This window comes from Paramacrobiotus metropolitanus, unplaced genomic scaffold (genome assembly GCF_019649055.1).
Source record: "Paramacrobiotus metropolitanus isolate TYO unplaced genomic scaffold, Prichtersi_v1.0 Parri_scaffold0000060, whole genome shotgun sequence".
NCBI classification, from domain to species: Eukaryota; Metazoa; Tardigrada; class Eutardigrada; order Parachela; family Macrobiotidae; genus Paramacrobiotus; species Paramacrobiotus metropolitanus.
The window spans coordinates 142,974-158,778 of NW_026570280.1; the positions used below are offsets into that span (position 1 = coordinate 142,974).

A 15,805-nucleotide genomic window follows, 5' to 3' on the forward strand; every position below is an offset into this window, starting at 1 on the left:
TAGTGTTCAAGTCTAATACTTGGTCACCAGAATATGGAATTAAATTATATTGTTTGCTCAAAGTCTATAAATATTAGCACAAGTGAATTACTGTACGTACAGCGTCAATATCGCTAATCCAAAAATATAAATGTTGCAATACAGTCTACACTCAATGATAACTGATAATACTGTAAAATATCATATTTTGGCATTATTCGATGCGATTGCACAAGGAAATCCCGATAATCTGCATAATCGGTCGACCGATTACTATGCAGAATTGCAAATCCAGTCACCTTCTTAAATGAGCTACAGATACAACGGTTAAGAAGCGTTACCAGATAGCGAAAGTGAAGCAAAATGGATACAGTAGTACAACTACTGACCATGCTAAAAATCTCCGTCTGATGCCAGTCATTTGCATGGAACCATATTGTTCTGTTTAGACTTGCTGATAAAGAATAAGGACTAGTAGTGGCACCGGAAGCGCAAACCCCGATATCAGTTATTATTGTTGCGGCTTCCATTATTTAAGCGAATTATCACACTGACCCGCGTAGACAGTAAACAATAGTTGATAAGGCGTTTGTTGCTAATGGAATTGTCAGTTTACTGACCATGGTGTGACTGACCTACGTCTGCAGTATGAAAAATGGTTTATAAGAAAACAATTAAGTGATGAGACCGGCATTTTGAATCGGAAATTTTTTAAACCAGAAAAAATTTTGATTACGTTTTTATACCTTAAAAATTCGCTGGTTATTAATATGTGGCAGCCTGGTGGTAGTAAGTACGTCTGGCTTTAAGATTGTATGTCCTGGGTTCGGTTCCTACGTTGGGTACTTTTATCCCATAATATCGAACCAAAAGAAAGTATAAAATTTTGAAAATTACCGAAAAATTCTCCAATAGCCTGTTAAAGCCTCCGTTAAGGGAATTGGCCCGGTACATAGCACCAAATCTGTATACATCCAGGGCAATTTTCGCTGTCGCGCACTCCTAAACGCTTTTTCGCATTGCTCTATGACATCTTGTAGCCAAAGGATTTGTATACGTAGGCGAAAAAACTGTTTGTGCGCGCAACATCCGGTTCGGGAGTTATTAGTGAAATAAAATTCCAAAAGTTTAAACGCGCGGAGATAGTACCAAAAGTCTCATTATGATCCGATGCTCTTCAAATTTTGCACGAAAACGCACATTACTGTGAAGATCGTTTTGGTACCGAATCAGCTTTCTACTATTTTTTTCAAATTTTAAAATGAATTTCAAAAAACTTTAAAAATTAATTTTAAATTTGAAAAAAATGGGAGAAAGCTGCATGGTTCGGTACCAAAACGATCTTCACAGTAATGTGCGTTTTCGTGCAAAATTTGAAGAGCATCGGTTCATAATGAGACTTTTGGTACACCTCCGCGCGTTTAAACTTTTGGAATTTTATTTCACTAATAACTCCCGAACCGGATGTTGCGCGCACAAACAGTTTTTTCGCCTACGTATACAAATCCTTTGGCTACAAGATGTCATAGAGCAATGCAAAAAGTGTTTAGGAGCGCGCGACAGCGAAAGTTGCCGTGGATGTATACAAATTTGGTGCTATGTACCGGGCCAAATCCCGTAATATAGTTGCTATAGTCGTAACATTAGTAGCAATAATAATAATCTGGTCAGCTGCGGCTCGAAAAATATTACATGGTCGGTAAGGTTGTTGTGTAGTGCTTGACGGCGCACTCCGTAACTAAACCTAAACGATCCATATTTTATTCCAAAAGAATAAGAATAGTTCACAGTTTAGTACTGTATCATCTTAATCGTGATCAGATTCTGTTATTAAACATGCAAAAAAAACCTGAGCTCAACTAATTTTCGGGTCGACATCAGGTGAATTCACAAAGGAAATCCTGAACGCTCTGTACCGACGATCAACTCGGTGGACTGCACGATCCACTCGTGGAGGTGTCGGTGCGGACGGAACCAGACCTCCAGCTGACCGGAATCGCTCGGCTGGAGGTTGGTCAGGTTCAGGGCATACGCGACGCCGGGCTGCTTTGAGATGGGCCGCATCCACGCAGGCGTCCGCTCGGGGGTGGCTGTCGTCGACTGCAAAGTGTACTCCCTGGGCGCAAAATACGGTTTACCGTTGTACCGCAGCATGTAATGCTCGCCGATATTGGCCACGACCTCCGGCGCCAGCGGCCCTCGCACCATCCAGCTAATCTCCAAACTGCCCCCCGACGGCCACCCGCTGCTGCGGCGCCCAGGGGGTCTCGAAGATCTCGGCGGCCCGCGTGACGCGGGGGAGGAGCAGGGTGCAGCGGCGCAGCACCGTCTCCCGCAGGTGGCAGACAACCTCGCCGCTGGAGGCCAGGGAAACGTTGACCATACGCAGCAGGGCCACAGTGTCATTCGCTATCCACTGCGCGAATTCGTAATGCGGATGATGGGCCACCGGCGGAGCCCGCTGGACAACCGGCCGACCCTGGACGGTCCAGTGGAGGTCGGTGGGACGGCCGCCCACCGGCAGTTTGCAGCCAAAGGAGGCGTTCTGTCCCAGACGCGGACGCACCACATCGGCCGTCGTTGTCGCCGCTGACGGGAAGCGCAGTGTGACCAGGTCCTCTTCCTTCTTGATCAGATCCCGTTCAATGACGGCTTCCAGATCCTCCCAGGGCATTGGATCTAACAACCACTGACTTAAGGATCTGCTATTGTATAATAAAAAAATGCAAATAGCAGGCAGAGTATTTATCTTAGTGCTTAAATGCGCAGTGGGCGCGGTTTGAGGGTATGAACTATGTACAAGACGTACAATGTGTAGATGTCAAATACCGTAAAACAGAATTAAGTAAATTACTTATTCGACAGCAGCCATACTGCTGACGTGGACGGTACCTGTACTACTTGACGATGGGTCAGCGTTAGTAACCGCGGTCGTCGGCGTACTGCCCGCGCTGCAGCGAATCTCCACCTGCCATAAGCAGAGGCCGCACAGCAGCCAGGCGCGAATCGCAAATATCCGTGGCATGGAAGAGACAAGACTGGACCACATTTTTTCCGGGAACAGCAATGGCATTACATTCTGTCCGTTAACAATTCTTGGTGGACACTCGGGAGCCGCCTGCTGATAAATTCGCCGTCTCGTCTCGAATCTGCGCAATACTTACACGTTTACAACGACTAGCAGGCGAATCGGTTAACACGTCAGCGCTGCATACAGAGCATCGGTAATAATAATAATAAGAAGAAGTTTTTGATTATGAATATCGCTGTTAATACTTCATAATTATTATACTGTTCGTTGTATTGCAGCTACCAGTATTTTAAACCGATTAGGCCTTAGCAACGTATTACGTTGCTAAGCCTCCTGTCGATGAATACGTGGTAGTTGGTAGTCATTTGGTACTACAGATAAAATGGAAACACATGCTAGCAATAGAAAAAATGCACGTTGGCTTGCACTGGCAGACAAGAGCGCAGCAGCTTTTTGTCGGTGCGAGTTGGTATGCATTTTTATGTACTGCCAGAGTGCCAGTATTACTTACTCGTAAGTCCGCAACAATTAATTATTAACATATTACATAATATTAGTTTTACGTAAGCAACAAACCATGTACTCGTCGAATTGGTAGCCTCCCATTTCGCCTACGGGACATTTCGCCTACCGATTCGATTCGAATTATAAATAGTACTGTCTTGTTATTTTTTATTAAGTGTTTTTTATGCCTTCTAATCTTTTCTAGTATTTCTTAATGTTTCTTATGTTTTCTTATCATTTCTTAGGTTTTTATTCCTTATGTTTTAATAGCACTGGCTTCTTATTTTTATTATGTTTTTTATGTTGTCTAGCGTTTTCTTATGTTTTCTTATCTTTTCTTATGTTTCATTCTTAGGCTCTCTATTGTTTCCTCGGCATCACTTCGTTAATGTCATTCTCTCGATAGTTAAAGAAGAATTTTTAGATAACAAATGGAGTCAGAAAACAAAATAATTGTGAGGGGAAAAAACAGGCATAACCAGAACACGTCTTACCATGATAATTATACTACTGCACGTAGTACTGTATTTAGTAAGTACGTGAATTACATAAACAGGATTAGTTAGTCAGTTGGCAATAGGCACAAAGCTATACTATACAATTCTTGAGCGTCTTTTAGGACATGATAATCAATTTTGCAAAACAGAACAACAGGTGTCTACATTTGGCAGAGGGCTTCCGACTCAGGCTCTCAAAGAATAGGCAGTTTCGGTGAGGTTGTTCCAGAATCTTAGACGATGCGGCTTATACTCTGTATAAGCTGTGCAAATGAATAAGCTGTTCTCTTCGGTGTCCAGTGTCTCGCAAGCCGGGCATGTCCGATCCGATGTACAGTATTGCCGTTATATACCGGCGTGGCTGTTGTTGCGCCGGTTTCCTGTATTGGGCTAACTTGTAAAGGCCCAACACATGGTTGCGTCTGACGGCGTTTTGCAGGATTCCTCCTATTGTTGCGCCTTGCTCGCTGGGTACGTTGCGGCAGGGTAATGGTAACCAACTGCTTGTTAATTGGTACGCAACGAGAGAGTGTCAGACGCAAGAAGGTTTAGTACGGATTATTGAGCCACTCCTGGTCTAGTTTACCGCAACGGTTTTTATTCATGTTCTCATTCATCCTGCTCACTGTTCCTGAAGCGCGAAGAGTAGTTACGTTTCTTGTACTAAGTTCAGATTCTGAAACAAAATAATTACATGTATCGTATCGCTTTCTCAGGAAAACTGAAACTGTTTCATGTTTGTACAAGGTGCCAGAAACGGAAAGCCACGCAGCAAACCTACGATTAAAAAGTGAAAGATTCTTGAAAATAATTTTCTTTTATCAGTACATCATGATGTATGTTTCGAAGCTACCATACGAAGTTCGTTGTTACCATGCATAACTAACGGTTACCGTAGCAAAAATAAATTACCGTTACCGAAATGAGTCACCACTATCCGTAATGGTTTAGCGTCAACGTAGCGGTTTACCGTTTCTTTAACAGTAATGGCTTACAGTTACCGTAACAGGGTACTAGTAACATATTGCTGCTACCGTAACGGGTTACCGCTCTCGTAACGGGTTACCGCTCTCGTAACGGTACCGTTACGTTCGGGTTACCGTTGACGTAATGAATAAGCATAAGTTTGGAAACCAAAAGCGACGCCGAGCTGCGGCAACAGTGAATTACGGGGCCTGGCCTCGCTCTCACGAGGCTTGCATGTTATTAACTATTCTGGACTTCTTCAAGAAAATTGCGTTTCATTAACCTATCACGGTAAGCGATATAATTAGATAACTGACTTTAGTATCTTTTTTTCCGAAGTCGATAAATTGACCAAACATCGCACAATTATGCGAGGCAGATTACGTACAAGAGTTTCCGAAATATGTACTGCTATCCGTAGTGTTTACCAGCAGTAGTGGCTGTACGGGCCTGTCCCTGTTGATAAATTAAGGCAATAATACTCATTATACTTGTATAAACAACCGAAGAGAAGTAATATTAGTAAGTTACGCTTAGCCGATTTCTATGCTACATAACTTTCAGATGTCGACGAATACGGAATCAAGGCAGCAGCCGTCACAGTTCTCCGACCAATTTACGCGTGCGACTACAGATACAGACTACAACTATTTCCCGGCATTCGGAGCCAATGAATGACCTGGCTAAAGCGCTTTCGTCACTGATTTCTTTACAACGCAATTGCAAAAAGAAACGGTACGCGATTTTACAACAATTCGGGTACTCTGTGAAGAGCACATCTCGCTTGATAAGATAAAGCAAAAAACCTAGAAGAAATCGGTTTGTGGAATTGATTTTCCAACTGGCTTTGGAAATGAAATACGGAAATATCCCGTAATCTAAACAGCAAATGCAGCAATGATACGAGTATGTGGTAACACAATGCCTGTATACAGTTAAAATACTACAGAAGTCTGGCAAAACCAGCATATCCGAATTGCAGATGGATGGCATGAAACTGCAGTACTTCTAGACACTAAACAGCGCGTAATTATTTCATTGCGTTTTCATTGCGTTTTCATCCATTTGGCAAAGCTTACTGTGCCATACAAATTGCTGTTACTAGTATGCAAATTTTCGGCTTCCTGACAAACCCGAATAGGTCAAAGAAAGTCGACGCTGAAAGCGCTAAAATGCGTACAAAAGCTCCAAAAACTTGTGAAAAGCACTGCGACAGAACTTGCTTGGCCTGACCGAGTATTGCATTGCCGTTTTCTTGGAGCGTCGCGGATGACCCTCGGAGACCACTATGCGGCCGTTGTTGCACACCGCAGCGATCGATTGGGAAAGCGGCGTCGTGGGTTCCACGGTGGTCAATTCCTGTGCCAGAACGTGCTCGTGAATGGCCACCAAGGTGCTGCGACAGTGAAATGTTTGATCCACTAGGATCACTACACCGTCCGCTTTCATGGCGGCGTGCTTGATGCGGGAAACAGAAACGTTCCCTCGGTGCACGAAGCAGTAATGATGTCACCGCAGGTTCTCCACGTCTCGTCCGAAAGCCTGTTCTTGTCCGATTCCGCAGCCACTAACAGGCTATCGTGGTCTGTCACGAGATCATTAGAAATATGAATGTAATCGAGAAATTCCGTAAATTTTGCGAAGCAAAAACTGGTAAGGTCGGAGGAAAAGGTGAGTTGGTGGGCGTGCGAATGTTCCGGATCGGTGGAGCTGAGAGTGGGCAGCTCGTTGGCGCATTCTACGCGGATCTCTTCCTGCTGGTGCTGTTGGATGTCGTTCTGCTTGGTGATGTTGAAGACATTAAGTTGAATAACAGTGTGGAGATTGTAAAGTTTCATTTTGCAAATTTGCAGGCAAATGAGCGATCCGTGTGGAAGATGAGAACTGTACCCTCGGCATGCTGCAAATCAGGCTGCGACATGGATAATCGGCCCAGTGAACAGTTGATTTCAATAGGTTTTGTCTCCGGACACATTGCGCTTAGATTACTGTAACCTGTGATTTGTCGCGTCTGCTGTCGCGGTGGGTGTCGTTGTCGTGATGGCTGTGCTAGAAACTGCTGTCGATGTAGCGTTACCTACGAAGAGCCAACAGCTTTTTTCGCCGTAGCAAATTAATTCTTTCACGTCCACCGCTTTCTGACAGTTTCCTAACCGACTTACCGCTGATTAACACAGTTGCTGACCAACAGATAGGGGTATATGACGGACAATTCGCTTTCGATAAATTTACTGCTCGACTGGTAGCAGAAATTAATATTCGTTGATTGCTAACCGGTCTGATTTTTGGATTGTTTTATGTGTTCGAATGTTTATTTTTGGTGTTTATAAATATGTAGTCCTCGTGTTCCGAGCTTCTCTCGGGTTTCTTTGGAATTTGATTGCGTAAGCTTCTTAAGTTTTTGCATTGTTTTGCTTAAATTGCTTTTAGCAGTTTAAGTTGCTTTGTAGGTATGAGGGCACCGCGACATTTCGCCGCCGACATCGCATCGCAGGACTTTTGGTCGCAGACATTTCGCCGCAAGGTCATCTCGCCTAGCGACGCTTCGTCGCGAGACATTTAACCGGCAGGACATTATGCCATGAGACATGTTGTCGCCAGGCCGTTTCGACGCCGAGACATTTTGCCGAAGGGCTGTTTCGACGAAAAGTCCATTTTAGCAGACAAATTCTTTATCAGGCTTATTGGAACTGGCAAAAATTCCTAAGAAAAAATTTCATAAACTTAAAAAAAATAACTGAGAAACAATTGAGAAAACCGAGAAAATACGAAGGCCAATAACCATAAGAAAAACCTCAGAAGTCTAAGAATAACCTAAGAGCCTGAGAATAACCTATGAAATCTAAGAATAGCCTAAGAATAACCTAAGAACAACTAAGAAGCCTAAAAGACCTAAGAAAACCTCCCAAGAAACCAAAAAAAATCTGCGAAAATTAAGCGTGTCGAATGCTTTTGCGGCGAAGTGTCCGCGACCAGACGTCTTGCGTCAAAATGTCGCACAGTCAAAATGTCTCAACGCCAATAGTCCCTAACCGAAGTGTCCCAGCGTCAAAATGTCCCGCGGCAAAACGTCTTTGCGGCGAAATGTCACACTCCCATGTCCCAAATGTCCGGGTGCGAGGTATGAGTAGTGTTCTTCGTTACGTTTCGTGGGTTTCCTTACTGGGTTTTCGCATGTTTTTTTTTTGTCATGAATCATGAGAACGACTTGAGCAGGATACCCATGCTCAGAGAATATAGCCGTTCGGTATCTGGAAAGTCGATCATTGAGACGTTTGTTTCAGGCTTTCGACTAACTGTCAGGTAAAAATCGGGGCCTACTTTACTTTGCTGCCCCTTTGCCTTTGCCGTTTCACTTTACCTTTTTCAACTGGCAAAGTTGAAAAAGGTAAAGTAGTGGCAAAGGCAAAGGGAGCGGCAAAGGTAAAGTGGGCGGACCCTACAATTTCTGTCGATCAGCAAAATGTCGTCAGCAAGAATGCGGCCAGCAATTATCGGTGCCGCAAATATGTAGCACTATGCGTCGAAATGAACCTTGTCAATAAATAAAGCAAAATAAATTCAGAAATTACTCAGCACTCGCATAATGAATCATTCATGATTATTAGCGCTTACAGTGGTCAAACCAGCCAGGCTTCGTGTGCATTTGTAATAACTCGTATTGACTATCAACTGGCAGCTCGAATTGCGTTCCACAGGATAACGTGCTACGAATCCGCGGCGTTTCCGACACAAATATTTTGTTCCAGGACGTAAAATGCATCAATTCGCAGCAGTTACATTTACTTTCGATGCAAAACGGTATTCCACGGTCATATAACAGTGTTGGCACAGATGCATTCAAACCGATGCTGCTCAACACTCCATGAGGGATAGATTTCAGTTTATTATCGTTAATGGACAACTCCTGTATCGAGGTGGAGAAAGTGCTGCCGCTTAATGTTAAGGAACGCAATTTCGGCATTTGGTCATCCAGGCTAAGTAAGGCCTGCATAAAAACAGCGTGTACCACCGGCATGCTAGTGAATTTTTCTCCGACTAAATGTCATAAGAGTTGCAAGCTCACCAACGTGTTTCTGATGGGCAAAAGAGATCTCCAATCAAATGCTTCCACAGCGTTGCCATCAAAATACAGTTGTATCAATGACGGTTCCACTAACGTTTCCCCGGCTAGACTGGAAAAAGCGTCCACGCTGATACTTCGAATGTCATTACGCTCAAGATAGAGATGCTGCAGCTTTCCAAAGCCCGAAAAGTACTCGCGATCAATGGTGCCGATTCGGGAGCACCGAATTGAGAGCGTTAGAATGTGCTTGTTATGCGTTAGGAGCTTGTCAATAGGAACTCTTCCGGCTCTAAATCCTTTAAACCATGCAGAACGTAAAAATTTCAGAAATGGCAAGGGAGACATGTCATCGGAAATTACGTTGCAGTAAACCAATCGCTTTCTTGGAGCTATATCACTGTGAGCGGGACAACTGAGAAAAATTTCATCGACCTCACGGGGAATAGAAGCAACCTGAAATGTGTAGGGCAGAATCAGATTGTTCCCGGCACATCGCAGACGATGAAAACTATACTCACAGCCCGAATTTGGAAGGGCAGTAACAATTCGGGTGAACAGCATCGTTATTATAAACAACATTTCTGCGAGGCACGTTTTAGTATGCTACCGCAGCGATGCCGTGCAAAATGCGCTAGAGCTACCGAAATATCGTCCGGTTCGCAAAAAGGGCTGTGTAGCTATGTGTTTAAAAATGCTTAATCTCCGCTGCAACAGTTGTGAAACTATGTGACTGACTGATACGTTAACGTTCGACCGGTTTGAAATTTAACAATTTGCGCTGTGCGGCTCTTATGCTGATGGACCTCGATTACATTTCGAAGTGCTTATTACTGGCTATATTTATAGAGTCGCTACAAATAAGTTTTCACTGGCGCTTAAATTTTCCGGCTGTTATTTATTGCTTCGCCCCAGACTTGTGACGTTTAGCGCAAGACCGTTTCGGCACACCGACAACTCGCTGACGACAATCCTGCTGACCGACAACTTGCTGGCGACTTTTTGCTGACCCACGAAATGATGACCCGACAGTTTGTTGAAACCACAAATCGCTGAACGACATTTCGCTGAACGACTTTTTGTGAACGCCGACAACTTGCTGCCGACAACTTGCTGACTGGAGAAATCCAAGAAACCTAAGAAACCTAAGAAACCTAAGAAACCTAAGAAACCTAAGAAACCTAAGAAGCCTAAGAACCCTAAGAAACCTAAGAAATCCAAGAATAAACAACAAAAAAGTTAAGAAAACTCATAAACTAACGTCCCGAACTTGACAGCAAGTTGTCGGTCAGCGAGTTGTGTGAGTCAGCAACATGTCGGTCAGCAAATGGTCGGTCAGCGAAGTGTCCAAGTGTAGGTCGGCGAATTGACGTGCTACCGGAAAATGCTAAGGGAAATGGACTGGCAATGTTGTACTAGTACATACTGTAATTATCAGATCAAGCAATTCTTCCAATGTGTATCTCAGAGATGCACTCGCAGCATGAGCTGTCGCAAACACATTCATATAGCCATTATAAGCAGTTAAAAGTGTTATCGAGGTACATCAGCACAGGAGCGTAAAATTGTAAATGTTCACACCGATTGAACGTTATCATATCAATCAATTAGTTTCACAACTGTTGCAGCAGAGATTAACCATACTTAAACACATATGGCGGAACAGTAGTTTTTCCGAAGCGACGGTATTTCAGTAGCGCTAGTGCATTTTGCACAACATCGCTGCGGTAGCCCGCAAAAACGGTGCCTCGCGGAAGTGCTATTCAAACTAACGCCGTTATTATGAATAGCACTTCCGCAAGGCACCGTTTTTCAAATGATGTTCACCCGCATTGTTACTGGCCTTCCAAACTCCGGCAGTGAATATAATGATCATCGTCGGCGGTATGCCGGGAAAAATCTGATTCTGCCCTACAAAATTTTCGGCTGCTTATACGTCGTATTCCCCGGGGAATAGCAGCAGCCAGACATGGGTAGTGTAGGGAGATCTATCGCCCGTTTTCAAAAATGTACCGGGTACATTTTTTGAAATGGGCGATGTAAACTGTCCGATGAATGCTGAATGAGATGTGTACACTGTACTCCTCTTACGCAGTTTTCATCGGAGAAGTTTTCTGAATACACTGTTGACGTCGCCGCGAAATTCTGAGCTAAACGGTTGAGGCCGATTGTCGAAATTCGTTTTTCCCCTCAACTCAATATTCACGGGCGGTCGCTGATACGACACCCGATTTCGGGGGAAAATTGCCCCTTTGCAAACTCACTAACATGGTGTTGAGATTGCAACGCTTATGGCATTAGTCGGAGAAAAATTCACTAGCATGCCGGTAATATGCTTTTATATTCAGGCATTACTAACTTATCTTTGATAACCAAAAGCCGAAATTGTATTCCTTAACATTAAGCGGCAGCACTTTCTCTAACTCGATACGGGAGTTGTCCAGTAAAAAAAATGCACTGAAATCTATTCCCAATGGAGTGTCGGACAGCATCGGTTTGAATGCATGTCTGCCAACATTGCTATATATCCTTGGGAGATGTTAAGTGAATATCTTCCAACGGCATATAACAATGTTGTGCACCGGATCCACCGAATGCAACTGCTGCGAAATGATACATTTTATGTCCTGCCAGTCCTGGAGCCAAATATTTGTTTCGACAACGCCGCGGATTCGTAGCACGCTACCCTGTGGATCACAATTTGAGCTGGCAATTGATAATCAACGCGAATTATTGCTTACTAAGCCTGGCTGGTTTGACCACTGTAAGCGCTAATCATTATTCAAGGGCTAAGCAATTTCCGCGATTTATTATGTTTTATTAACAAAGTTCATTTCCACACAAACGGCTGTTTGCGGCACCGACAATTTGTTTACCTCATTCTTGCTGACGCTATTTTGCTGATCGACAAATTGTTTTACGTGACAATTAGTTGAAAGTCTGAAAAAATATTTCACTGATCGACTTCCCAGATTACTGAACGACTATTTTTCTCCCGAAAACAGTTTTTCATCGAAACTGCAACGGCGACATTTTCGAGTTCTGCCAATCTGGCTATCGCACGTTGGCATGTTTCTTCCAGTGTCGCCAAATACTGTATTATCGCACTAGCAATAATTGTCATAAATTAGAATTTTAGTGCGAACTGAGTGCCTACCGGTGATAAACAGGGGGCGTCAAAAAAGTTTGTAATAAACAGGGATGGGAGCACGGACAGGGAGGGGTACCAACTACCATCACTCACGTACGTAAACCATTGGAACCCGACCAGGCGTTTGCTTTACTGCACAGCTACACGACTGCCGTATGCTACCGTGACCTTTCTAATGCTGTACCTTACGCTTTACTTAAATAATGTTTGTCTATAATCACGACATTACTTCCGAATTACGACTGGACTTTACCGATTATCTCAAAGAAGCTAATGACAACATCACTGCCATCAAAGACATCAAAGACAACATCACTGCCATCTTCACAAAACTGGGGAACGATATCTGCGAATATCTTCAACAATATTTTGAGAAACTTCAGCAGTACGAAGAAGTTTCCTCGAATACCTCTGAGGACGAAACATTACGTTTTGCGAACCACATTTCCGACAGTTTCAACCACCATTCCGTCATTGAATACGTTAAGTATATCGGAACCCAAAGCCACATTAACACAACTGGCTCTGCCGACACCACCATTATGAAATCTTGATACTCCTCTATTTTCCATGCTATCTGTTCCAGCAAAATCGACAATAGACAGGACTACTCCACATGGAAATTTACGGAAGTTTTCCCAATCGGTAAGCGGAAAAGAGCCAAATTCAAATCGACGAAGCATGATATTATATCCACGGGATGACGCCTCGCCGCCAACCTTGATGACAACAACTGACGTGCTATGTATTCCGTCAAAGTTCATTGCCTGATGAAAAATTCTGTCAAATTACTGCTTTGTCTTCTGCTGCGTATTTACAAAACTATAACCGAAATTGTGAGCCTATGGTACTAACCTATCTGTGTGACTAAGTTGTCGCCTAGAACTCAATAAAGTTAAGTTAAGTTACCTAGAATGATTTATAAAACTTTAAATGATGATAATAAATATTGACGACAACGGTTGAGAGTTATTTTGACCATTGGATTTAGACGAAACCCGTTTTGCTGATAAGGGAACAGTATGGGAATGCCGTTTGCGCACCGCGCAAAGGTCACGGAGAGTAACACCACCTTTCCCAGTAACGGAGAACCAGCGGAACGGGAAGCAAGGGTACAGGTACGATGTACAATATCGAGTTTGGGGTCGTTCTTGGAAGAAAAAGATGAGCTATGTGTTTGTGTTCAGCTAGTCCCACTGAGTACTTCCTTGTAAATTCTAATAATTGTATCTACTGAACAGGTGGGTAGATAATCGAAAGCACAGTAATGAATGTAAGTGCAATTTGGAAAATGTCGAGAGTACTGTAACAGCGCAGCTTTATTGAGCGTTCCAGTCAAAAGTCAGTGCACCGCAATTACTCGTACATCGGCAATCAGTCTGCTGTAGGCTAATTATAGCAAGGCATCCATCACTCCATGGTAGTGAAGTGTTTGTTACTCGTCGCCCGTCGGTCGTCACTACCATGGACATGGAGTGATGGATGCCATGCGCATTTTTGCGTACATATTTTTCCGTAGGTCCTTCTACACACAGTTTTGTCTTTTCCTACAAGAAGGTCAAAGATTAAATACACCCGAATTATGCCCAGAACCCGTGTATAAGCGTGCCTTCAACCAGATCGTTTGGGTATCTAAAAACCTTTCCTCAATCCTTTTTTTTGGGCAGCGCCCTACTAATGAGAAACTGCTGGCACTTTCACGCTGAAGAGCGGCCTCGTCTTGCCAGCTTAAGGCGGAGCATAGAAGCACTATTGCCGGTGGCGGAAATGGCGCGGTACATTGCTCTCGATACGGAAAACGAGACACTGAATAACTCGCTTGACATTAACAACCTGACAGATTGTTCCAGCTCATCTAAGTTTTCGCCCAGCGCTGCGTCATCCAGTCAAACTATCGTGATGATGTAGCAAGGGATCCGCACCGACGCATTAGCACGCATTTATTCATTGTAGCATTTTGTTCTTTGAAGTGCATCTCGCTTGTAACGACTGCATTGCAGAGAAACAGTGTTGTCATTAAGTAAAAATCTTCTAAGAGCAGATGACATTTCTTCACTCAAGCGTTTACAGGATGAAGGCGACAGAAACAGCACGAAAACACTGTTGATTATGGCGTCCAACCCATAAATCGCTCGATGCGCTACATAATGGTACAGCAGAGGTACTTGCGTAGACGTGCACGCCGCGCGGCAGCGCGTTTGGCGGCCAGCACCGCTTTCGAGCGCTCGAACACGGCCAGCAGACGCACCCGCTCCGCATTCAGATACGCTATGTACTCCGCATCCTGCAATATTAAGACCAGCCTGTATCAGACTGCATCATTCGACTGCAACGCCATGCTTTTCTAGGTTTGCTGCAATATATAAAGCTAACTTCCGTTTGGAGAAAAGACTCACAGTGAAGAAGGTCTTCGGTTCGGCTTCGGCAAAGGTATTCCCTGTCACACAGAATGCTTTAATTATATAAGGGTCCAGTTTATGTACACAAAACTATGTGTAATGTAATGGAACGTCTCAAGTTCAACTGATACATAAACGCCGTGAACGGTTTACAGTATACAGTTAGCGATACATTAGAAATTAAAGTCGGAACGAAAATTGTTCATTGTGGCGACAGCCATTGGTGTACCTAACGTCCTTGGATACACCGCCATGGCCTCCACACAAAATTCTTCTGTAAACAAAGCGCTGGAATGCAAGTTATCAGCGGATATCTTTTACAATTATTACAGCCAAGCTTTACGATCGTTTTATTCGACCAACTGGGACAAGACAAATAAGAAAAACGTCAAAAATTGAAACCACAGAAGCATGATCGGTTACGCTAAGCGTGTCCGGCAAAAAGTGATGACAGCGTAACGTACTTCGCGATTGCGGTTTTTGCGGCTAGTTTACATTATGTTTGTTGTCAGCAGTTCATGATCTGATGACAGACAGAAGGGTCAGTGCGCAGACCAGGATACCTTATTCAGAAGCCTTTAGAATAAACTATTCTACACTGGTACTGCTCTTTAGAACTTGATAATTCGTTCAAGGCCAAGGCAGGGTTACGTATAATGGCAGCTCGTTCGAAAAACATGGAATCCGGCAAATCGCCAGGTTCATACAGGAACTACTGTAATTCAAGCAGAGCCAAGACACGAGCAATCGAATCAGACTTAGAGAATTTACCCGGTCTTGAGACGATTCTATTCTCTACCAGGATGCCGGACAACGGCTATTCGGGTTAAGAGCACACCACACAAGAGCTGGGGCACTGCGCCTCGTATTGCTATATAAGGCATCAGTTCGGTGCATTTTTGCACTCCGCTTAGTTTGCACTGCTACTACTTTTCAGTTGAGACTTTATTTTTCGCAAACGTGTGTCCGTGACTTTTATTGAGCAAGTCAATTTCCAGACTGCACGAAAAGGTCACTTACTGTTCAGTCCACGGCATCTGTTGTCCGTCTGATTTTCTGCACGGGAATTCCAGGTAAGCGGTTCTTCAGGCAGAATATGGACATCACACTTTTCATAGTTCTTGAAAATTGTAATTTCTTTATGACCGTTGCCACCTTCGATTTATCAACTCGTTGAATTTTGTTCCATTTTTTTCGTTTATGGTGTACTTTGCC

At 43.7% G+C, this 15,805-nt stretch overlaps 2 protein-coding genes across 3 annotated transcripts; both read right to left on the minus strand.

The window, feature by feature from the left end:
- Positions 1–1,614: 1,614 nt before the first annotated feature.
- On the minus strand, positions 1,615–3,246 carry LOC129593201 (uncharacterized). Of its 2 annotated transcripts, XM_055489413.1 has the most exons (3): positions 3,014–3,246; positions 2,872–2,947; positions 1,615–2,658 (listed from the first exon to the last, which is right to left on the minus strand). In XM_055489413.1, the coding sequence occupies exons 1-3, from the start codon at positions 3,050–3,052 to the stop codon at positions 2,192–2,194; spliced, it is 582 nt and encodes a 193-aa protein (XP_055345388.1). In that variant the 5' UTR covers positions 3,053–3,246; the 3' UTR covers positions 1,615–2,191. The 2 variants fall into 2 exon arrangements, with proteins under 2 accessions (XP_055345388.1, XP_055345387.1); XM_055489412.1 differs by having other exon boundaries at positions 2,872–3,246.
- Positions 3,247–6,034: 2,788 nt separating this feature from the next.
- LOC129593227 (uncharacterized) lies at positions 6,035–9,680 on the minus strand. The gene is made up of 3 exons (XM_055489443.1): positions 9,044–9,680; positions 8,593–8,965; positions 6,035–7,054 (listed from the first exon to the last, which is right to left on the minus strand). Exons 1-3 carry the CDS (start codon positions 9,620–9,622, stop codon positions 6,963–6,965), a joined length of 1,044 nt encoding a protein of 347 aa, XP_055345418.1. The 5' UTR covers positions 9,623–9,680; the 3' UTR covers positions 6,035–6,962.
- Positions 9,681–15,805: the final 6,125 nt, after the last annotated feature.

What these genes read in the sequence shown, in the direction of transcription:
- LOC129593227 (XM_055489443.1), bottom strand. Translation starts at nt 9,622, where the DNA reads ATGTTGTTTATAATAACGATGCTGTTCACCCGAATTGTTACTGCCCTT. An exon ending in TGCCCATCAGAAACACGTTG is followed by an intron (nt 8,966 to 9,043) that starts GTGAGCTTGCAA and finishes GTTTTTATGCAG; the next exon opens with GCCTTACTTAGCCTGGATGA. An exon ending in GCCTGGCTGGTTTGACCACT is followed by an intron (nt 7,055 to 8,592) that starts GTAAGCGCTAAT and finishes GGCTCTTCGTAG; the next exon opens with GTAACGCTACATCGACAGCA.
- LOC129593201 (XM_055489412.1), bottom strand. Translation starts at nt 3,052, where the DNA reads ATGCCATTGCTGTTCCCGGAAAAAATGTGGTCCAGTCTTGTCTCTTCC. An exon ending in CCCATCGTCAAGTAGTACAG is followed by an intron (nt 2,659 to 2,871) that starts GTACCGTCCACG and finishes AGTGGTTGTTAG; the next exon opens with ATCCAATGCCCTGGGAGGAT.